General features: G+C 40.5%; 1 protein-coding gene across 2 annotated transcripts in view; it reads right to left on the reverse strand.

Annotated features, from left to right (window-relative positions):
* Positions 1-3,959: 3,959 nt before the first annotated feature.
* Positions 3,960-23,861, reverse strand: part of RGS7BP (regulator of G protein signaling 7 binding protein) — a 93,324-nt gene continuing 73,422 nt past the window's right edge. Inside the window, exons 4-6 of one of the 2 annotated variants that reach the window (XM_057699866.1) lie at positions 17,722-17,869; positions 15,719-15,789; positions 3,960-4,980 (exon numbers count right to left, since the gene is read on the reverse strand). In XM_057699866.1, coding sequence (XP_057555849.1) covers positions 4,889-4,980; positions 15,719-15,789; positions 17,722-17,869 — 311 coding nt within the window. In that variant the 3' untranslated portion in view covers positions 3,960-4,888. Of the gene's footprint in view, positions 4,981-15,714; positions 15,790-17,721; positions 17,870-23,861 lie in introns of those variants that run through there. The other variant, XM_057699874.1, reaches the window with a different exon arrangement.

Genomic DNA, 23,861 nt, shown 5'->3' on the forward strand with positions numbered 1-23,861 from the left:
TATTCTTCTGTAACTTATTTCATTTAACAATATAGTTCAATAAATATAGGTATGGTGCTTATTCTTTATTGGTGCACAGTATTCCATTGAAAGGCTATACCATATTTAACCAACCTTATACTGTGGGCTTATTTACATTTTTTCCCCATTCTTCCACATAAGCATTCTTTCTTGCATATAGTTTTTGAATAATGAATGAATATATCTTAGCTCATGTTTTCTGACCCTTTAAAGGAGGATTTCTCAACAGTGGGATTACTTGGCATAGGTAACAAATATATTGCCAAATTATTTTCCATAAAGGTGGAATCAATTTACATATTTGTTGGTTCTGTAAGAGAATGTTCACTTGCAGACTTCCTTGCTGTCCCCAGAAACATTCATTCTTTTTACTCTTCCCTTTCTGATACATGGAAAAGAGTATATTACAATAATTTGCATCGTTGGTTACTAGTATATTCAAATATTTTCATATTTTTAGTGCATTATTTTAAATTATGGTACATCACCAGTTTGTGTGCTTGGCTCAATTTTCTACTGGAAAGTTTGACTCTTTTTGAGTCATAAAATGTCACTGATTCATGCATTCATTATTCACTCATTCCATAAATATGTTTTCACTATTTGCTTTTGCGTTTAGCACTGTGCTGAGGATATCAGAATAAGCAAAACAGATATGATTGCTGTGTTCTGGAACTCCCAGTTTACCGGAGATAGACAATTAAACAAGCAATAATGAGAAAAGTGTAATAAGGAAAAGGAAAGGATAAAATGGGAACACTTGGCTGGGGAGGAAGTTGTAGATCATGGAAACGTCCCAAAGGTAGTGGAATTTAAGATCTTGATATATATTATTATTCATTTGTACTCTTTGTTGCATATATTGAAAATTTTGCTTTCTCTTAATCCGGTTTGTTATTTTATTTTAATCTATAGGGGTTTCGCATTTTTAATTGGTCAAATCCATCCATCTTTTCCTTTGGGGTTTCTCCCTTTGCTATCATACTTAGAAAGGCTTTCCCCCTCCCGCCCCCACACACTAAAATTACATATATATTCATCAATACTGCCGGTTTATTTATATGCTTTAACATTTAAATACTTCACTTAGAATTTATTTTGATGACAGTTATGAGGTATAGATTCCTCAACAGATGGCTAACCATTTTTCCCAACGTAACTTACTTAATAATCCAGCCTTTTCTCACAGATTTGAAATGTCATCTTTTTAAGGTACTCCATTCTTCTATGTTCTTGGGTTTATTTCTGGACTTTATATTTAATGTTAATGGTTTATCGTGGGCCATTTCTCATCCTTTCTGTAGTTACCTGAAAGTTGAGCATTGTGCATTTGATGATGTTCTAGGACACAAAGAAATGGTAGACATTGGCTAAGGTATGTGTGTGGGTGGATGGGAAGTTATTATGGATGGATATCCTTAATTCTTTAAATTTTGAGACTTCCAGAGGCTGAAATTCCACATGGGATTATTGTAAATCTGGCCCATTTGTTGGCTGTCTAAAATCAATTAGATGCTTTTATGCTCTATATAAAGCTTAGCTTCCAATAGATGGCAGTATTGCCAAACAATAAGTACCCAAACTTGCAGGAGCACCAAGGAACAAAATGATCTGGCAGGATTTTAGAATTCCCCCAGGGGCTTTCCTTAGAGGAGGCATTAGGGCTGTGAGACTTTTAAAGTCTTCTTTGTACCCTCGAACAATGGCACAATCAGAAGTGTGCACTGAATCTGTTCCTAGATGTGTGCAAAACATTAGCAGGCTGATTTTTCAAAGCAGCACCTTGGCCTTGTGGGCATTTCTTCATATACCTCATCCAAAAGTGCCTTTGGGCCCAGCCAATGACTGATGTAAAGTCTGAAAATGTGGTTTTAAACAATATGATTGTGGTGGGATTCAGGTGATTTTTATTTTCTTTATACTTAGTGGTATTTTTCAGATTTCCCACAAAGAACATGTATTGTCTCTGTAATCTGAAAAAAATAAATAAATAAACACAGGGATATTAAAAATTTGGTGGTAAAATGGGTGATGGTGCGCCAGAAAAACTTTACATCCTTTTTTGTTTCAAGCATATGCGTACATGCAACAAAATGAGTTCAATGGGCTCTTCTTATCCCTAGAGATCGGCTCAGTGTTATTGCTAACCTGAAAGCAAATTACCAGCAGGAAGATGAGACAGTTATCTCATGGAACTACACCTGAGAAAGTCCTTTGGTAGGTGACAGGGGAGTGGGGTCAGCTCCTAACAAGGTACATTGACATACCCAGTGTGAGATGGTGAATTACCCATTGCGGCTCTGAGGCAGGGTAGGTTATTGGGACTTGGAGGACTAAATTTCATTTTAGGACCTGTTATGGTGAAAGAAGATCCATAAATCTTGGAGTGCGTCCACAGGAACTACAAAATTGATCCCAGGCTGGGAAACAGGCACTATGGATAAAAGATAAGGGGCTGAATTGATTTACCTTAGATATGGAAAGCCCAGCTAGGGAATTAGACAAATCGCCATCTCCATGAATAGCTACTACAGCCCTCCCCAGACATGGAGGTGAGACCTGAATTTATTAACAGTCTTCAGTTGTACAAAGGACAATTGCACGGAAGGTGTTACTTTCACACGGAGACGAAGGCGAGAGGGAGCACAAATTAACCAAGCAGAAGTAATTTAGGTCAGGCATTTAGAAGAAGGTGCTGAACACCAAGCCTGGGCTTATCTGTTAATAACGTTGCTTAGGTTAGCAGGAACTAGATTGAAGCTAAGGGTTCAATATAGTGGAAGCTGGGAGAGGGCAGAGATGGAAGCGGAGAGCGTGCCAGATTGCGCTCCTTCATAATTCCTAAAACAATGCACCGAAGTGAATTAAACTTCAGGGGATGAAAATGAACTGCATTCAGGAAAGGATATTAAGCTTGAATCAAACCTGATTTTATGAAAATCGGGGTTTGCAGACCAGGTACATTTGGGAGCGGTTACCTGCTTTGCAAAGGAGCGGTCACCCTAGGAGTCTTTAAATAGCATATTCCAACAACTGTTTTATGAGTATTTGATTTAGAAAATTGTGATTTTTCTCATGTAACTTTCAAGGGTATGTCTTGACATGAAGCTAGTCATACGTATAACCATGCATCAATTGCCAGCTCATTGGAACACATCTCTGGACTCCAAGAATAAGGCCAACAACCAGCTGATGTGATCTAAATAGAGACCTGCATAACCTTTTGTGATCTCTTCCAATTCTTTAATCCTTTCACTTTCAATCAAAAACACTAGAAGAGAATTCCAAGGATAACTTCCCCAACATCAGATATTAGGTTGAACTATATGAAGTTGCCATTTTTTAGGTCAAAAACAGTCAAATATCAGCAATTTCATTGAATTCAACCTAACATGATAATTATTCCAATAGTTTGTCTGTACCTCTCTTGCTCTTCTCCAAAGCTAAACGCTTGAGTATATTTAATTTTTAGGTCAAAATATTGGCTGACATATAAATGCCTGTGCACATAAATACTGAGAAATTATAGGGTTGGGATTAAAGATGCGTCTTGGATAAACCACCATGTATATAGCTCATCCTTTTATTGCGCTGGACTCTGGTGCCTCTTGTCTGACTTCAGGAGTTTTCAAACTATGGAAAACAAGAAGAGAAGTCCAAAGACTTGATCTTTTAATCCATGGGAAATTCTGTCTGAGAAATGGGCCAAGGGAAGAACAAGGGAAAATATAACAAAATCTGTACCGTGTTACAAGTTTAGTGGAGGAAGAGCACAACAGAGCTGTGAGCAGAAAAACAAAGCGTGTGGCTTCCTCCTTTCTAAAATAGAGTATTGCTTAATGTGTTCTGCTTTTAAGAGTCTAAGCATAAGACAAGACACCAAGTACACGTTGGAAAAGTCCTATCTGCATAGTCATCTAAAATGAGACAAGCTTAGCTTAACTAAAAAGATTTTATTAACAATGTAAAATGTTAAGTATTTTTACGATCTGAGCTAATTCCAGCATGCCCTATAAGATTTAACACTATGCTGATGTGCAGACATCATGCTTCAATTTCAATTAGAACAAAATGTGATAATATTCAATTTTACATTTGAGGGTATTTGTATATGTTACTACACCATTTCCTAACTGGACTACTTCATTCTCCAAGAAGCTGAAAAAGACACCATTGGATCGAAAGGAAATTAGTTGCCCATATGCATTGTATGAAGGTATTAGGATTATTGTGTATTTACAAAATTTAAATACTTTTCATATATGGTTTTTGTTGCATTATAAATTAAGATATTTTTATGGTGAAGCTCTTAGATTCTGACAGAATGGAAGACTAAACGTAAACGAGTGCAGAGAAAGCAATAGGTTGAGGTGGTATATGTTTGATTATAATATTATTTGTAATATTGATTGGATTTGAACAGTTTTGCAGTTTTAAATAGATTTCTATTTTTAAAGACTCTCATATGTGATCGATTGTTAACAGGAGATCAGCAAGAGCTACAGATATACTATTATACATGAAATATTTTTTCTCTGTATTATACACTTAAAAAACCTTTAAATAATTTAAAAATCATAATTCTTGCATCTGTCATGGTGTGGTTTGGAGCAGACATGCACAATGTCGGCTTTAAAAATCCTTTTAAAAACAGCCTGGTTTTTGAATCTGTTTTTTTTTTTTTTTCTTGACAGCAGCTGCTTTCAAATGTAAAATCATTTAAAAGGGCAGCGGGAGGTGGATAAAAGTAATAAGGAAGCATAGAAAACATAGTCAAAAACCAATAACTGTGGTTCAGCTGTCTGGAGGTCCTCGGGTTCAGTGATATTTTCAGGTCTTCCCAGTGGTGGTTTCCAGGAGGAATCGCCTAGCTTGAGACGAGACAGCACAGCCCAAAGAACCTTCTCTTCCGTCTTCTAACCAAGGGGTAGGGAGTTAGATTTAGAAGGCTGCTGTCATCTGTGATGGGACAGAATGTACATATGAGTGCGGTAAAGACAAAACAAACTGTTTTTTTATGAATTGGCCTTAAAAATCCACCATCCTTTGAATCCAAGTCTCTCAACCTCAGCACCATCGATCCTTTGGATTAAATCATTCTTTAGTATTGGGGGCTGTCCTGAGCATTGTAGCATGTTTAGCAGCATCCCTGGTCTCTGCTAACTAGATGCCAGTAGCACTCCCCTAACCCAGTTGTGACAACCAGAAGTGTCCCCAGATATGGCCAAATGCTCCTGGGGTGCGGGGTGGGGTAAAGCAAATAGCCCACACTTGAGAACGACTACTTAGAATTAAATTTAAACTGCTTAGAGGCAGCTTTCCACTTAGCAGACGTATACTTCTTAGAGAGAGCTCATGCTTTGGAGTAAAGTTGGCTTCTTTTCTGTACTTTACTACTTACTAGTCCTGTGACTTTGAACATATCACTTAAGCTCATTAAGCTTAATTTTCTCTACACGTAAAATAGGGTTTAATAACACTTACCTTAGGTGAGGATTAAATAGAATAATCTATGAAAAACATTTAGCTTGGGTGCAGACCTTGGTACTTAGCATGGAGGAAGCACTCAGTAAATATAGCTGTTATTAACTATTTTCCTTTACATGGGACCTTGTCTTACCTCCATTCACCTACTTTATGCCTCGGGAAGAAGTTTCAACTACTCCTTGTTGAGTCTTTCGCTAGGACTTTCTGTGGATATCTGTGCACAAGGGCATTCCGAGAAGATTATCAGCTGTTGAATTCACAAGTTTTGGTTTGAAATTTAGTATGATGACTAGTAGAAAAAGAAATAAGCCAGTAAACCAAATCCAGTTTAATAAGCTGGGTTTTTAGGAAATAGCGCAGCTCAACAGAAAGAGTTGGTAGAAACATCTTGTTGGAGCAGAACTGACCAGTGTGGGTCCCAGAGGTTGGAGAAGGACTGTAAGGAAATAATCTGGAAATTGCCAACTGGGGCAGCACGAAGATATGGTCAGAATGGAACTAGGGGCATCAAAATGGCTGGTTGATTCTGACGACTCTTCTGTACCTAAGATTTGCCAGGACTAGTTGCACTGCTCCCCCCAGAGCAGAGGTAAGATGTTCCCTCCTTTCCCCATCCTAACCTTGAGGATGCAGAACCTTGGGAAAGAGCCCAGAATCAGGAGTTAGATGAAGAGATGTGCCCCACTTCAATAAAACTGGCTTGTAGATGAGGCTTTTCTTGATTACTGAGCCTAGATGCCCAGGAAACTGCCAGGAACAAAAATGAGTTCTGGCTTTCTGGTCCTCTTACATAAATTGTCATCCAAGTGCCCTGGCTTTCCCTCCCCATCTCCCAAGGCTCCCATGTGTCATATTTATCTGTAAATTAGCATCACCCACCGAGTTGACAGTGTTCCTTGTAATGCTGTGCTATGTTATATATTTAGACGGAACCAGAGTAGCAAATTGCAGCCAGGGAAGAAAACAGGTGCCCCAGCTGGGCACGTCAGATTAATCAAACACAGCTTCCTCCCTCAGTCTCCACAGATTAAAATCCTCTCTTAATATTCACACTCTGCTAACGTGGAGAAAAACAGGACTCTCTTTGTCCTTTTCACAGTGAAAAATATTTCACTATAATCTGAATGTCAACATTTTGAGACAAAAAACTAGGACATCTCTTTTTTACAGTTAAACTTGCCCCAAATAGTTAAGATGCTGAAAGTAATGTCATATCCTATATATAAGCCTGATTTCTCAGAAAAATCTCTCAGAGATGAATCATGATATATTTGGAGCAGAAAGAAATGATAACCATACTCTCTCATCATTTTTAGGACTCCACCCAACGATCAGTGAGTTTAACCTACCTAATTGGATATGGCAAAGATACAGCAGACCCTGAAGGGTAAAGAATTTTACCTTTTGGTATCTCTTTGAATACTGACTATACTTCCTGAAACTCAAGTTCAAGTGGAAGTCAACACTTCCTTGGAACAGAATCATCACCAAAACTGTGAAGATACTGATAGGAAAGAAAAATCTTATTTCTATGTCTTGGAGATCTATTTCCTGAATTCCCATTTATTCCTGAATTCCCTTTATACTCGCCTTTCTCCAAACATTTAAGAGATTTGGGAGTGACATCACTGGCATTTATATATTATAAAATGCAATTCTGATGTGTACTGTTCACACTGTGTGAGGAAATGTCTACATACATTGGTATGCTGTATTTACAAAGAAAGTGTGTATGTGTGTGCTGTGGCGTGTGTGTACTGTGGCGGTATATTTGCTCCCATTCTCTCTTTTTTATGTATTAAAAGCACACAGGTATTATACACAGGTATTATGAGATTTGTATCAAGACTGACCCTTGTATCTGTGCATTCATTACAGTGAATCAAAACACCTTTGTGTTATTGAAATTCTCATTCAGCCCTCTTTTCAACTATATATATATATGAAACATTCACTTGTGAGTGCTATAGACACACATGCACACACACATACATACATACATAGCATTCAAGGGAATAGGAAGTGTTAGAATTGATGAGAAAGTGCTCAGATGTTAAGCAAAGGACAGGCTGCCTATTAAGGACGACTGCTGGTTTGGGGCATTTTGTTGAGCATTTGTGACACCTTTGCCTAGTCCAGAGCTTGTCTGATCATCACCTAGGGCTGAGGTGACACAAAAACTCAAAAATTCTTGGCAGAAATTCAGAGCAGCTTTCTACCCTGTAGGAAGCTGACACCTGCAGTAAATGCTGAAAATTCACCAGGCAGTAAGTCTGCCGGGAATGATTTAAAGTGAATTCAAAGCCAAGGAAAGATGTCTTTCCACACGGACTGAAATCCTGTCTCTGAAGTTAGGGGTTGTCAACAGAATGTGAGCAAAATGGAATGTTTCCCCACTCATTCTAAACTTTCTGGGCTAATCCATCTGAACTTGTTGTGAAATCTTTGATTTTTATTGCAAATGTTTGAGATGTTTATGGTATCTTTTCTCCAAAGTGCATACTCTCAGAACTGTAACCTAGGACAGTTTTAAATGTGAAAATAAAAAGTGAGAAAAGGAAGAGGAAGCAGGAAGGCATAGCAGAAAGTGAAGGAAAAGGAGAGTAGGGTATTCAGCCATCAGTAAGTTCAAACTCCAGTCATTAAATGTTTAATTCTTGGATGCTACTAAAGCCAGGAACGCTGGAATCCCCCTAGCTACAATAATGCCATTCCTCTATTGCTCAAATTTCTTTTTGCCAATAAAAGGCTTTTTACATAAACGATATGTAGAAACAGAAAGACATGAAAATGAGAAGTTTTCAAATAATAAACTGAGTGTTTGATTTTAAAGCTATGTTCTCTAAGTCAAGAATCGTGCTTATAATGGAACTGCAGTTGCAAATTTCTGTTCTGGAAAAAAAGGAGCCCTTCAGTTAATCCCAGGGTTCCCAAACATTAGCTGTATCAGCTTCATCTGAGGGCTTGTTAAGGCACAGATTGTTGGCTCCACCTCCAGAGTTTCTGAATCAGTAGGTCTGGGTGGGGCCAGATGATCTGCATTTCTTACAAGTTTCCAGACTTGCTGACACTGCTGGTCCTGAGACCAGACTTCGAGAACCGCTGAATTAATCAAAGGCCTACGAAGTGCAAGGCTCTATGTCAGGTGCTGGGGGTAATATCAGATGGGTCCTAAGAGAACGGTGATCCTTGGCCTCAGGGATCTTTGAGTAACTAGGAGTCTTCATTAGACATACCATTAGAGAGACACAAATACAATGCTTTGAGATCTCCCAGAGGGGGAAATTACTCCCATCTGGAGGAGAAGAACGAAGACATTTGTGGAAGATTCCCGGGGCGTCAGTGTTCATGCTGGGCCACCAGGGATGGGGAGAACTTGGACATTTGGTGAAGCAGAGGGGGCAGGCGTTCTGGTTGGAGAGAACAGTATGAACAAAGACAGGGAGGTCAAAGGCAGCCCGAATTTGGGTCCAAGTAAATAGCCCAGTCTGGCTGGAACGAAAGGCATATCAAGGAGGGGATGGTGTAAAACAGAAGTACTCAGATTCCCTAAATAAGGCCATACTTTCTCTTGCCTCCCTGCCTTTACACACGCCATCTCTTTTCCCAGAAAAGGCTTTTCTGACTGCTCTGTGCTTCTGCCTTTCTTCATGCTTCCATTCATCCTATACAAAATTGCTATAGCCCTTGGTACATTGTCTGCTTCCAAATCTGTCTATCCACCATTCCCTAAGCAGCTCTTTATCAAAGACTTAATAAACTTACCCTTGCTGCCTGGCTCTTCAGTTCCCACTCACTCCTCAACCCTCCTTAATTAGGCTTCTGTGCCTCCAATTCCAGGTAAGCTGCTTTTGCCAGCCTCACCAGTGACTCCCTCTCTGCTAAATCCTATGGACACTTTCAGTTCTCATCAAGCCGAACTACCCCACACTATTAGCCATTCCTTCCTGGCAACTGTCTTATTTCACCATGCTGAGTTTCTTCTCAGATTTTTATACACTGCTCTTCTTTCCCCTCAAACCTTGAATTTTGGTATTTCAGGGCTCTTCTCTATGTACTCTCCGGGGGTGGGGGTCTTAACCATTTTTAGGTTATGCTGCTGATGTGTACATCTGTATTTCCTGTCCTTCCAGCTGCCATGTCTCACCTCGGCATAAGACGTGCACATCCACCACAACTACCGAGCACCGCTCTTAGAGTCCCTCCACTTCCAGAACTTCAGCTGTCCTGTCCTCTACCTCTGTTGGTACTGCTCTGTTCTAACTTAGTGATTGACACCATCATTCACTCTGCTTTCCAAGTCTGAACCCGGGCTTCATCCTTGATTCTGTCTTCACCTGATGTATCTCAGCCAGTTGGTGATATCCTCCTCTCCAAACCCCAGGCTTTAGGTCAGATTGTAAACATTTCTCACCTGGCTTATTGCACTTGCTGACTAAATTCCTCCAGTGACCTCAGGATAAAGTCCAAACCTCTTAACATACGTTAGAGGGATCTGAATGATACAGTACGCACCCCACCTCTCTAGTCTCTCTCTTAAGCCTCTTTTCTAACCGCTTTCCTGACTAATGAGGTGCTTGTAGTTCATCAGAATGCCCCTCTCTGTTGTCTCCCCAGACACCTTCACACATTCGGAATCTTCTGCCTACACTGTCGACTTTCCATCTTTTTCTTTGGCTAATTTCGATTTATCCTAAAAAAATCTCAACTTGGTTTCCAAAAAGCACTTTTCAATTACTCCGGTCTCCTTCCCTATTTACAACTAAAATCTGACTAGGTGAGAATCCAATATGTCCTTGCAGCAACCTGTATCTAACTATTATGAGATTGTTACACTTTAAGTACTTTTTATTTTGGTCTTTCTGTGTGTGTGTGTGTGGCGGGGGTGGGGGGATGGGGTGGGGGAGGGGTGGGTAGTTGTTTCAGAGTTCACATGCCATACCCTGAAAGCTCCATCAGAATCTCCTCGAGGGGAGGCTTATGTCATGAAAAGGCTTCCCAGGTGATTCTCATCCCATTCTGTCCTGTTGAGATGGAGAGCCTCTGGGGGAGAGACATCCTCAGCACCTGACACAGAACCTGGCACAGCGTGCGTGACCATCACATGTTGGATGGCGGTGGGGACAAAGAATGCTGAGGCGAGGTCTGCTTTTCCTTCAATAGACAATATGTAGACACTTAAGATTTGTGAGTAGAGGCTCAACATAGAGTAATAAGAAACTGATGTGTGATCAGTGATGCGTGGATTAGATTGGAGGGGAGAGGGACAGCATACGTCATGCTGAACCCTGGGCAAAAGGTTGTAGAGGTTGCAAAGGATCTGGGGCAACCAGTAAAACTACCCAGAGTGACATTCAGACACCAACTTGAAGCACAGAAAATCTTTATATGAGGCGTGGGGAAGGACCTAAAAAGTCATCTCCAGGATAGCAGGTGGCATAACTGCCCAGTGTTGTTCAGCCAGATGCCGGAGAACTCTCCCGCCTGCCATGGCTAGGTTGGTTCCAGTTATGCATGTCCAGACTGGAGTGGATCAGGGGTGTAGAGAGTGGGGGAGCTGTTCCTAGACCCAATTTAGTCTGGATTAGGACTGTCCGCAGGAGGGGACCCATTCTAGAACAGCTGCAATTCCTGACTGATCCACTTCAGGCCGACTCTAAGGCATGGTATCACCAACGGAATTCTAGGCAAGAATAAATGTATTGACACACGGCACCACTTTCATGAAGTCAGAATTTTGGAAAAGGTGAAACAGTCTTTCAGGTTTAATGTATTTCTGCGACGTTTGTTTGATTAAAGGCTGCGTCTAGAAGGTGCTTGTCCTTCACCTTCCCATCTTTCAGTCTTTGTCAGTAACCGTGTGGGCTATCCACAGGTGGTTCCATTTGTAATCCATTTGACACAGCAAGACTCTCATAATTAATGAAGCTCCCTACAGCGCTGCCAGTGACCCAGAATGTAGGACAGCAGAGGCGCTGAAGCAGAGGAAAGGACAGCGGGCTAAGAGCCAGAAGACCTGGCCACTGCTGGGAGGCTGCAGGGGAGTTGGAGCAGAGCAAGGGAGCCTCAGTCTTCTTCTGTGCACCCCTGTCTCCCGTCTTAAACTGGAAGCACGGGAAGGCAAAGGTCCCGTCTCCAATGAAGGTAGGATCGCTAACCATTACAATTCCGGCTCTTGGCTACCTTCCTTTATTTGCCACTGAAAATCAATTTAAAGCATACTGTTGTTGAGTCAAGTTTTGATGGTGGTGGAAAGGGGGTAAGATAGGATTCAATCTTGAAATGCTAAAATCACCATGGAGGAGTTTCTGACTTGGGGGACAGGATAGAGTCTGGGGAACAGGGGAATCAGAGCGTTTCCAGGGTGGGTTCCCCACCTCCACCGCATACTTGCCAGGGAGGATTTCCACACGGTCAGCGTTTGAGGAGGAAAAAAGGGAGACCAGGAGCAGTATCTTTTCCCTTTTTCGCTCTGCATCAAACACACGTGTAAATGGAATAAAAAGAGAAAGGAAAGAAGCAGCCAGGAGGAAAACAGATGGCTTTCTATAATGCTTTTCATCCAGTTAGAATCATGTTTTGACAATAAGGTCCTGCAGAAAAGAACTGGAACACATTTTTCTACATCTCACCTGACACCATTTTGAGCAGAGATTAGACCTGTATAATACATAAATCACCTGAAAAGAATTCCAGGAAGGTCTTGGGGCAATCCCTATGCTCTGTCTTGGTATATGCAAAGAGAGGAATCTGGCTGATTTGCTCATTAAAATGGTGCATCTGCTAAAAAAATGTTCCCAGAGTGACTCCAAGAGACTTGCTCTCCTTTCTTCAGGCCTCAGACCTCCCAGTGGAGACTCATACCCCCCCTTCTCCACTGCTCAGCTCCCAGTGACGTCATGCTGTGTGCCCGTTAAACACGCCCCAAACAGAGATGTATCTTCAAGTGTGAAGGGCTTCCATTTCTCTCCCAAATGAAGAAAACTTAATTTCCCATAAGACTTCACCTGAATTTTAAAAATTATTTTAAAATCATATGGCATTACTCCCTCTTGAAGAATTCCTTCTACCTCCCAGCTTTTTCCTTTTCATCTCCCAAATGGACTTAGGATTCAAGTCCTGGGCATCACTTGTTTGGATTTTTCCCTTTGTACTTGTGTTTTTAGTCACAGTATCAATCATTCATTACTATTATTATATTTTTTAAATGTATTTAAAATTCTAATTATTTTTTCTGTGTACAAAAGTAATACCAAGTTATACAAAATATTTCTATTATACTTTTTTTTTTTTGGCCATGCCATGTGTCATGTGGGATCTTAATGGAAGCGCAGAGTCTTAGCCACTGGACCGCCAGGGAAGTCCCACTATTTCTATTATATTTTTTATGACTATAAAAATGTCCTAAGTAAGGAAAATAAAATTTCTGTTTTTCTAATAATGCCTGGTTCAAAACCTGTTGGATGAACTTTCACTAAGTGTAGAGGGAATGTTTCAGATATTTAATTTAAAATACAGGCTACGTGGCATCCATGAAATTCAGCCTGCGGGGCCCTGGCTGCGTGGTCATCCTCCTAAGCAACTGGATATGAAGTACAAGAGGGGGGACTTGCCCTACATATTAAGAAGCTGAGGACAGCTTCTGACATGAGCCCCAAATCCAAAGTCTCAGGGACCAATATTCTGGAGAGCAGACTCAAGATCAACCTTTCATGAACGCTACACATAGTCTGCTTCTGAGAGAGAGGTAGCTGGGATTGTTCTGTTTTGTGATGATTTGGAGTTTTCCTGAGCTAGGCTGGTGAGCCAGCTGGTAAAAAAAATAATAATAATAATAATAATGCTGTATTTGTTGAGCGCTTGCTCTCTGCAAGGTTGGTGGTAGGCATGTGACGTGCACTTTTTTCATTTAATTCTCACAACAACCCTCAGAAGTAGGTGATCTAAATCTTTTTCAGGGATGAGGAAATGTACATTTCCAGAAGTTGAACAACTTGTTGGAGGAAAATGATAGAGCCAGCACTGGAACCCAAGGAGAGCCGTAACCATGCTTATTTCTAGCAGTAAACGTGCGTGCTGTGTTCAGAGGACTCTCAGCACTACCCCACGCTGTCGTAAAACACAGCTTTCTCAAAACCCTACGAAGCCTCCCAAACACTATACCCAGGGCTCAAGCCAGGAAGCCTGGGTCAGCAGGCCCTTCCAGGGCTGCCTGCAGTTACCTGACGCACCCCATCGCCCGCCTCGTGTTTTCTGACACCCGCCTCCCTCCCTTGCAGCTCAGGTCACACGACCCTCGGCCTCTTCTGTCTGGTGTTCTCACCTCCACCTCTCCACCTTCTGCCACGCTGCTCCCTGAGCCAAGCTGTGCTCCAGCGCTGCTGCCAAACCCTCTCCCTCCTCGCTCAGAGGCAGGCCTGCCCTCCCTCCCTCCCGCCTGGGCTTTGCTCAGTGGAAAAAGGAGGAGTATCTTCCTTACTTCTAAAACCCCTTTCCCACCCTCTCTGAAGCTGATGCTTCACGTAAGGCTGTTCTGGCCACGTGTGCTTAGTGAAAGGGATTATTATTAGTCCTTTGTACATATCTTCAGACTCGGAGGCTGCAAAACTGGGTGCAGGTTGAACAAACATTTACTGTTTATGCCCGGTGTTATTCTGCTATGTTCCAAGCATTTCTCCAGGTAATGAAGGTAAAACAGTTAACAAAAGCGTACAGAGACCCTTCCCTCACAGAACTTCCATTCTAGTGAATATCCCCTTTCCCTTTCTGTGTAAGGGTATATACTCCCATTGGATAGTTCTGGAGACGGATTGCTGGGATCACATCCCAGCCTTTCTACTTACAGTCTGTGTGACCTTAGCCAAGTTAGTTAACCTCTCTGTGCTTCAGTTTCCTGTAAATTGGGAAACATGAATCGCATTTCCCTCAAAGGTGTTATTAGAATTAAATAAGTTAATATAGTTAATACATCTAAGGTATTTAGGATAGTGGCTGTGATATTGTAATTTATATGTATTTGGTCTTTGACCTCATTCCTGGCACAGAGCTACTAAAACTCTAGGAACTTCCTTAGAGAGCAACAAAGATGTCTTTTGTTATGTTAATGGTGTGACTTTTGGAAAACACCTGAGGATGGGGGATGGTTGCTAGGAGGAGAGCAAATCATATGATTGGAGGGTTAGAACTTTCAATCCCACCCCCTAACTTCCAGGGAGGGGAGAGGGGCTGGAGGTTGAACCAATGGCCAACGGCCAATGATTTAATCAATCGTGCCTGTGTAACGAAGCTGCCAGAAAAACCCAAAAGGAGAGGGTTTGGAGAGCTTCTGAGACTGGGGATAGTGGCGCTTCTGGAGGAGGCGTGGCGTTTCCACATCCTTTCCCCATCCCTTGCCCTGTGCATCTTTTCCATTTAGCTGTTGCTGAGTTATATCCTGCAATAATAAGCCCGTGATCTGGTAAGTAAAACGTTTCTCTGTGTTCCGTGAGCTGCTCTGGTGAACTAATTGAACCTAAGGAGGGGTTCATTGGACCCTCCCATCTATAGCTGGATGTCAGAAGCTCAGGTGACAACCTGGATTGGTGCCTGGAGTGGGGGAGGGGGTGGCGGGCAGTCTTGTAGGACTACTGAACCCTTAACTTGTGGAATCTGTTGCCATCACCAGTTAGTGTCAGATATCCGTTGAATTGCAGGACACCCAGCTGGTGTCTGATAATTGCTTGGTGGTGTGGGGAAACCCCCACACATTGGAAGTGGATGCAAAATCACAGTGACAATATGCGTTATTACTATTACTTTGTTTAGATACACGTAGATGGCAGGAATCTTCCTCTGGAAGTGTTCCTAAGTCTTTTTCACTCAGCTGTAAACTTCTTAAAGGCAAGGGCCAAGTCTTCAGTCCTTTTGTGTTTGCCACACATGGTGTAGTGCTTTTCACAGCCTGCACAATGAATAAATGCTCTTGACTGATGGGGCCAGAGGAGGAGGTGTCTGTTGTGGGATCAGAGTTTCTCAGCTGCCCTCAGAACAAAACAGCGTTCACCTGATAAACTATTCTCATTCTCTTATCTTCTCGAGGAAAGACAAATGTACGCTCAGTGCCTTCTATTGCTTGTGTAAAAAAAAACTTGCTTTAATTTCTCAAGAAACAAGACCCAAGGTTATCATGTTAAACACATCCTCTGCCTCAAAGAGAAATGACAAGACTCACCTTGATTTTTCAGTGGTAAAGGCATAGTTTCCCTGAGTTTGCTTAAAAGGTTTTTCATTTCTCGCATGTCTCTGTAAAATTGATAAAAAGAAAAAATAATCAGCTGTAAATTTTTGAAATGCAATCCCAAACCGTCTGTTCTATGAGACAACTGAAGGACAAAGTCTGTGCCTAATTGTACCAGCTTGAGCTTCCAGTAGGCAAATATTGCATTTATTTTGCTTTTATAAGAAAAAAAAAATCTGAGTTGGATTGGCTCTGGAAGGAATAAGAACTACTCTCACACACATTTCCACAGGGCATTCTGCTGTAGGATCAGAGAAGACCCTCTGGTAATGAGGACAGTATTTCAGATTTCCAAGGGCAGGTGAAGGGCACACAACTAGAACAACAAGGGTACCCTGGGCAAAGCTGAGGTTGGGTGATGGTGTTCTCATCTGGTCCGAGGGCTGTCCTGCATGTGTGGGTTCACTCCCTGTCGTCTCTCATTACTGTGACTGGAATGCAGAGGAACACAGGTGTGAGGCATTCCCAAGGGTCAACACATTAAATTGACTTGGAATGTTTTTTTTAAAAGCCCTCCTAGTAATTTTAATGTGCAGCCCAGTTTGAGACCCACAGATCTCTTAGGGCAAGGCTACAGGGAGAAGCAAGGAAGCCCCCCTCCCAGACCAGGTCTACCAGAATCTGGACTTTTAGGCAGAACTGAAATACTGCCAATGCTGAGGGCTAGACTCTCCTATTATTATTATCAGTCATAGCTTGCTCTCTGACAAGCTTACAAGGCTTGGATAGAGATTCTGTGCAAGGTTTCTGAAAAGGAAAATGGCTTTGCTGATGGATTAAGCCCTGACCATGGCACTCTAGCAGATATTTTATCCTGCGAATAGAGCAAAGCATTTTCTACTTTATAAATTAAGAGAAATCACTCCCTCATCATTTGTCTATAGTTGTATCAAACCATGCCAAACAGCTTTATTGTTTGAATTGTTGGATTTCCAAGCTTATACAAAATCCAAGTTTTATTAATAGCACATAATTACCACATGCTTCAATTTTCTATAAACACAGAAATTTGGTAATTAGCTTTAGAATTATATTACAATCTGAAAGTAGAACCACAATGGCTATAAATGCCACTGTGTGTTACGTTTCTAAAAATAATAAAAAAAAATGTTCATTATCTTGTCAATGACTCAACCCTACACACACAGAGCCCTCAGTGGAATTGCCCGGTATTCATTCAGCTGCTTTGTGCTGGCTCTGGGGACATCAGTAGCAAAGGACAAAATATCAGTGTGAAGGCCAATGAGCAAGGGGCTTGTCCCTCTGTCTCACAGGATGAAATTTTTAGCATCTAGATGCATTTATGATTATATTATTATTATTGCTTCCTTTTCCCAAATGAAATAGAGTCACTGTAGAATCTCTTCTTCCCAAGAAAGAAACTCCCTCTGTAGCCATGAGCTACTGCGTGTTAACACAAATGCATTAACTCGCTTTGACCGCTAAGGGGCTGTCAGCTACCTCCTGGGAGAATAAGAGAAGGCAGCTCTTTGGAAAGCTGTCTGCGAACTGGATAGAACGCTCAGCCCCTGACTAGCAGCTAAATAGGCCATTCCATACGCCTGAAATCTGAGAGGCTATTGGAGAAGATTTTGAATTATTCTCCCTTAAACGAATGGAAATTCTGGGACCCAGCCAGGTGGGTGAGCTGTGACGGGTATGTGGATCCAACTTTCTCCCTTCCCAAGGAAGCACTCTGTTTCGTCTCCATGGAGATGCGAGGCTGATGGAGAGGGATAAACAGAGGCCTGGGAGCCCACGTCTCCTGGAGGTTCTGCTGTCATCCCACAGATGGATTTGGACCCCTCACCGTCTCTCATCTCAGTTTACAGAGAGCTCCGTTTCTGAATCTGAAAGAGAAAATCTCGACTCTCTGTAGCCCCTGAGTATTAACTGGAGGAGGATTGGCAGTCTATTTAGGGTAACTTCCCACTTACCTTTCAGTGTTCTCAATGTCTGTGGAAACCTGCCAGGAATGTTGCTGAATATCTACGGGGGATGATGAGGTGTCCTCTAGAGCAGGTGTTTCAGCACACTCCTCAATTTTGCAATCCAAACTCTTGGTTCCCCCTCCAGGCTCCTTTCCTAAGGGGTTGGTGTTGGTAAAGAGAAGAGGATAAGAAGCCATAAATGCAAATTCTATACCCTAGATATAGCAAATGGTGGCTATGCTTTGAGTCGAATGCTCCGTTAACCCTGAAAACTTTTTGAATACTAAAATAATGTGTGTCTCTGTGTGTGTGTTTGTGTGTGTGTGTGTGTGTAGCATGCTTTCACAAAATTCTGGGAAAGGTGTCTTGAGATCAATGCAACCTGAAGATTGAGATTAAAGTAAGAGCCCTGCCTTTGGAGTATTGGTGCTTTGGTAGATCAGATTAGCTGGGGAGAGGCTGATTCAGCTTGTGAGATGCTGCTGCTTTTTGGTCCTCAGATGCAGGGGCAGGTGACACCCAGCAGGAGGAATAGGAGCCCCTGCTGTTCTCTCTGATTCTGACACTAGCCCTCTGGGCCTGTGGGAAGCGGCAGAGACTAGGGACCTGCTTTCCATTTCCTTGGCTCTCCAACCTCCTTCAGTGTATCCTTCTATGAGGGCAGAGCCCAGTTTCAAGATGCAGCCTTACTCTGCTGAGACCGCAAAGTGCCATCAACTGCAGCAGCGTGTCCTGGGTAGCTGCCCTCAGCAGTGCACTGCTAGTGCATTAAGACTTGTGTTTACTGCGACTGATTTCAGGGCAATACGTCAATACCTTCTGGAAACAAATCTCCAAATTGGTTAGGCCATAAATTCATATGAAATTAAATGGGAGTTGCAGTCCGTGGCCCAGGTATCCTCTGTTAACATCTCTTATTCTGCATTGAACATCTGTGTACCTGCAAGGGGGTATCTTGCTATCATGGGAATGGCATATGAGGCCCAAGAACTGGATTTTATTGTTTATTTTTATTTGTGTGTGTGTGTTTTTCTGCTGTGCTGTGTGGCTTGTGGGATCTTAGTTCCCTGACCAGGGATTGAATCCGGCAGTAAGAGCGCTAAGTCCTAACCACTGGACTGCAAGGGAATTCCCAAGAATGCAGTTTTAAACTTGGCTTTTTCAGTTGTTCATTCACTCGCTCACAAATATTTCCTGAGTGTCAGCTAAGTATCAGGTACCAGGCTTGATGCTAGAGAGACAGAGGTGAAAGAAAGACATAGTCTTTGTCTCAGGGAGCTTAAAGTGCCGGAGGTAGACAATTAAAAAGGTATAAAAATAATTACAAAGCTGTTGTATAATATTATGTAGTCTGGTATAAAGGGTCGCTATATTGTCTCTTTCACTCTTTCAACCAGTTTTCTTTGTATTGTGTGGCTACAGCTCTAGACTAGTTGTCAAGGAATCCTTACAGCCTGTATCATTGAATGCTCATGAGATAGCATCTCCGCCTGGTTACCTCTAATCATGATGTAATTGCTTTTCCATATTTAAAAAAAATAAAACAAAAAAAACTTATGAAAATGAGGGCTGTTTATGGTAAAATCTAATGGGAAGCTATTCCCTTGGATTCCCAATCCGAAGGGGACTAGCAAAAATCTCATCCCTGTCATTTCTAACCCATGTGCTAGCAACACAAGGAGAAAGAGACAAGCAATTCACTGGTAATTAACTGTACACCATTCATCAGCCTGTAGTAGAAATGGACCTCTGAATGTTCAGCCAAAGCTTAAACACGTTTCCTGATGAAAACTTTTGATCTTTCTGTGTGTACTTTATGCACATTGATCCTGGGTGATGGAATTGCTTTTCCAATTTTATGGTATTGCTGTTGGGTAGAAATGAAGTGCATAATTTAGCTTCCCAGTTGGAGGGTATTGGCCTTTTAAAAGCAGTTGCGTTGCATCTCCTCGTAAAGTGCACAGATGCAGTCCATTTGGCACCCACCTCTGAGCAGTTCAGCCTCAGGATGCTAGTCTGAGCAAGGGTGGCTAAGACTTGAGAGAGAGACAGAAGCTGGGGTACCCTCCAGAACAGCCCTCTGCTTTTCAAAGATCTAAAGGGAAGGGCCATCTGAAAGTGCACACTGCTCCTGTTCTGCTTCTATGGGGTTGAAATGCCGTGGAGAATGGAGTATGGTTTGGGTGGCAAATGGGAGACAAAGAAGCTTCACAGAAAGAAATTCTCTGCTTTATGGGCTCTGCTTGGCATGGGGTCACCATAGCCCCTGTCCTGTAGTCAGAACTATAGAGCCCAAAAGTCTCATTTGTAGCAACAGAGGAGGACTCAAGGTAGTGTGATGTCTCTTCTAGGAGTCCTCTCTCTACCTCCTTCATATAAACGCCTCTTATACACAAATGCATGTGTAGAATCCAATCCACAACCACTTCGTTTACACTTACTGCCTATACTAACTCTACTCACATATGACAAGTTCCATAACTTTTTCAAAGTAACATAACCATTCCTGTATTCCTAAAACATGCCTATGAGCTTGCAATGCCAAGTACATCCTCTTTTCCCTCATTTTCAGAGACTACATCTAACTCTGCTAATGTGGATGAACAAGAATGAAAAACTTGGATGCTGGACTTGCAGTTTGGTGCTTTCTGTCAGCTCACAAACAGTCTGCAGAATTTTGATCATATCTTCTCTGGCTGGCACATCTTGAAAGACAGAAGATTGATAGTAATTGTAGGGGTTTTCAATTCCAGAACATATGTGGGGAGATTATAACTGCTCTCATTTACTGATAGCACTGACTTTATGCTGGGCATCCTTTCCCACTACAGTCTCTGTTTATTGCCTTCACAGAACTTAACCACTATTAGAAATTATCTTACATATTTGCTAACTAGTTTATTATTTTCCCGCCCCAACCCCACTCTCATCGCCCATCTCCAAACTGGATATGTAAAGTCTGTAAGGCCAGGAACTTTATCTGTTTTCTGCAGTTCTATAAGTCCAGTACCAAGGATGAAGCCTTACACATTGGATGATTTCAGTAGATACACGGCATTAAAAAAAGTAATTATCCTATATATGTTATACAACTTTCTTTGCCACATTATTATGGTTAGAGATACTTTTATGTTAGTGCATTTTGACTTATTTTCTGCCCTTTAATGGATGAGTAATATTACATAGTAAGGAATTTACATTGTAATTCTTCCTTTCTTCTCTATATACCAGAACTTGTATAAGACAGATCCTTTAAAATAGAAAACTGGGACAAAGTATATGTATTCACATTTTGTACTTTAATGTATATTGCCAAATTGGCCTCTGAAAAGGTTATGCTAATTTACATTTCACTTCCACCAACCGTAAATGAGAGAATCCATTTCTCTATACCTTTGCCAGAACTTCATATTATCAATATTTAGTTTTTGCTTCTATGATGGGGAAAATAGAATCTCTCATTGAAGTTTTTAAAATCTCTTTTATTACTACTGAGATTAAATTTAAAATTTTCATAAGTTAATTGCCTACCTGTATTTCTTCTTTACAGTTTCTATTCATACCATTTGCCCATTTAAAAAATAGGGTTGTCTTGTTGATTTGTAAGAGTTCTCTCTATATGATAGATACTGATAATTTCCACTGCAAGTGAAACTATAAATTACTACCATCTGAGATTTGGAACTTTAGTGAAAGATGACTTATTGATTACTTTTTCAGTACTGTCTAGGTTTAATGGTTTATTAAAAGATTTTACTCTTGAATTAAATTTGATAATTCATTTGTCCTAGAAAATTATTCACTAAATACATTTTAAAAGTATGGTTTTCCACTGTAACTGTTTCATATCTCTAATGCTGTGTATTTGTGGCTCACAATTTCTTTGTATACCTCTGTTTCTTCGGTTCCATATCTTCCTGTTTCTAGGATTCATTTTAATTTTGCTGGAACATGTCTTTGACTAATTATTTCACAGGAGATCTCTGAATACAAAATTTCTTAGTCTTTTTATTACTGAAAATACTTTTCCTTCTCTCTCTCTCTCTTGCTGTATGCACACTTAAATTCTAATCCATTGGATATAAAAATCTATAGTCTAACTAAGTTTCTCGCAGAACTTGGATGATATTATTCCCTCTCTTCTATCTATACCCAAGGATGCTATGCATGTAGCCTGTTTACCGCCCTCTGAACATTTTTTATCTTTAAACATTTGAGTTATAAAATGGTTCCAAAATATGTCTAGCTATGGGTACTTTATATGTGACTCCTTTTTGTTTGGCATTTGATTGGCATTTGCAATCTATTTTCTCCAATTTTTTATTTTGAAAATTTTCAAACCTATAGCAAACTTGTAAGAATAATACAATGAACATCCAAATATTCGTTTTACCAATTGTTAATATGTAGTCATGTTTTTCTTTTCTCTCTCTCAATCTCTGTGTGTGTGTATACATATATAGGTTTCATATTTATAGATTATGTATATAATTTATATTGTATAAATGTATAATATATATAATTTTTTGATGAACTATTTAAGAGTTACAGACATTAATGATACTTTATTCCAAATACTTCAACGTATATCTCCTAAAGAACAAGAACCTTAAAACAATTATCACATGGAAAACTTTATTTAACTTTGATTAAATATATTCAATTTGATACAATACTACTATTTAATATATATAGTCTATATTCAGATTTCCCCAGTTGTTCCAATAATATCATTTATAGCTTTCTTTTACATTGAAGTATCCAATTAAGGATTATGCACCACATTTAATTGTCATGTTTCTTTATTCTCTTTTAATCTAGGATAGCATCCTTGTCGTTTTTCATTTTTTCATGACATTGATATTTTTGAATAAAGAGTCCAGGCCAGTTGTTTTAAAGAACGTCTTTAAATATGGATTTGTCTGATTGTTTCCTCAAGTCTAGATTCAGAGTAAACATTTTCGGCAAGAATATTATAGAAGTGATATTGTGTGTTGCATCAGAAAGCACATGAGTGTTTGTCCCATTATTAATATTAGTTAAGTATTGATTGCTTGGTTAAGGTGATTTCTTCCAGCTTTTACTGTGGTAGAGGAACTCCTTTCCCTTTGTAATTATTAAGTAATCTGTGGAGTGATTTGTTGAGATGTTATAGCTTTTTCAATTTAAATATTTCTTTCTTTAGATTTGGGAAAAGTTTTTCTACTTTTCTTGATTATCTCTCTCTATTTTCTCTATTTCTCTATAATTCTGTTCTTTCAGAATTCTCATTTCATGTTAGAGTCTCTGGATCTTAATTACCCCCTATACTCTATTCACTGTGGTGGCTGAATTCTGGGACAATACCTTGACTTGACGTTCCAGGTCCCTATTTGAGGCTCTCAGTATTTCTATTATAATAATTGTTAAGAACTGTGAAGGGTCCGAGATTTTCCTCTACCTGTGAGTTAGCCTGCCACAATCTCATGGGTACTAGAAAGAGACATGACACTCCTGGATTAGAGACAAGGCAATTTAGTACTCACAAAATAGCAGTAGAGTGTCAGCATCTGTGTTCATTTCTTGAATTTTAATTCCCACAGGGAGACAGAAGAAGGGCCATGTCATTATACCTCCACTCACACAGGAGACAGCAACCCTGAGATTAAGGATCCCAAGTCTTCTATAAGTATGTCTGCTCTTTGCATCAGAGGGAAACATTTTCAGTATACTGAATCTTAAGCATGCCTTGCTCTGGAGGGAGACACTGTCTCTATTTCTCAAATTATTCACTAAATAAACATCCTTAAAAAGATAGTGTAAAACAAAGGGCAGTCAGTACCTCACTTTGCAAGAATTGCAGAAATGCAATAGACTGAAGGAAAATTGTCTCTCAACACTAATTAACCCATCTATTAAAATTTTATTTGATGGATAACACTTTCATTTCCAACAAATCTGGTTGCTGCCTTACTGTTGCAATTATTGTTTTGGGGGTATGACAGACCTAAAGTAAATCTCTCTGGGACTATTGATTACATTTATATTTTAAATTCTTCAACTGCTTCTACTTCAAAATTTGTTCATCAAGTATCAGTTGTTTGCATGTTGCCACTTGGTACCTCCCTTTCAGGGTGTTTGGTTTTTCTTAAAAATCGTCTCATCCC

Source organism: Hippopotamus amphibius, chromosome 1 (genome assembly GCF_030028045.1).
Source record: "Hippopotamus amphibius kiboko isolate mHipAmp2 chromosome 1, mHipAmp2.hap2, whole genome shotgun sequence".
NCBI classification, from domain to species: Eukaryota; Metazoa; Chordata; class Mammalia; order Artiodactyla; family Hippopotamidae; genus Hippopotamus; species Hippopotamus amphibius.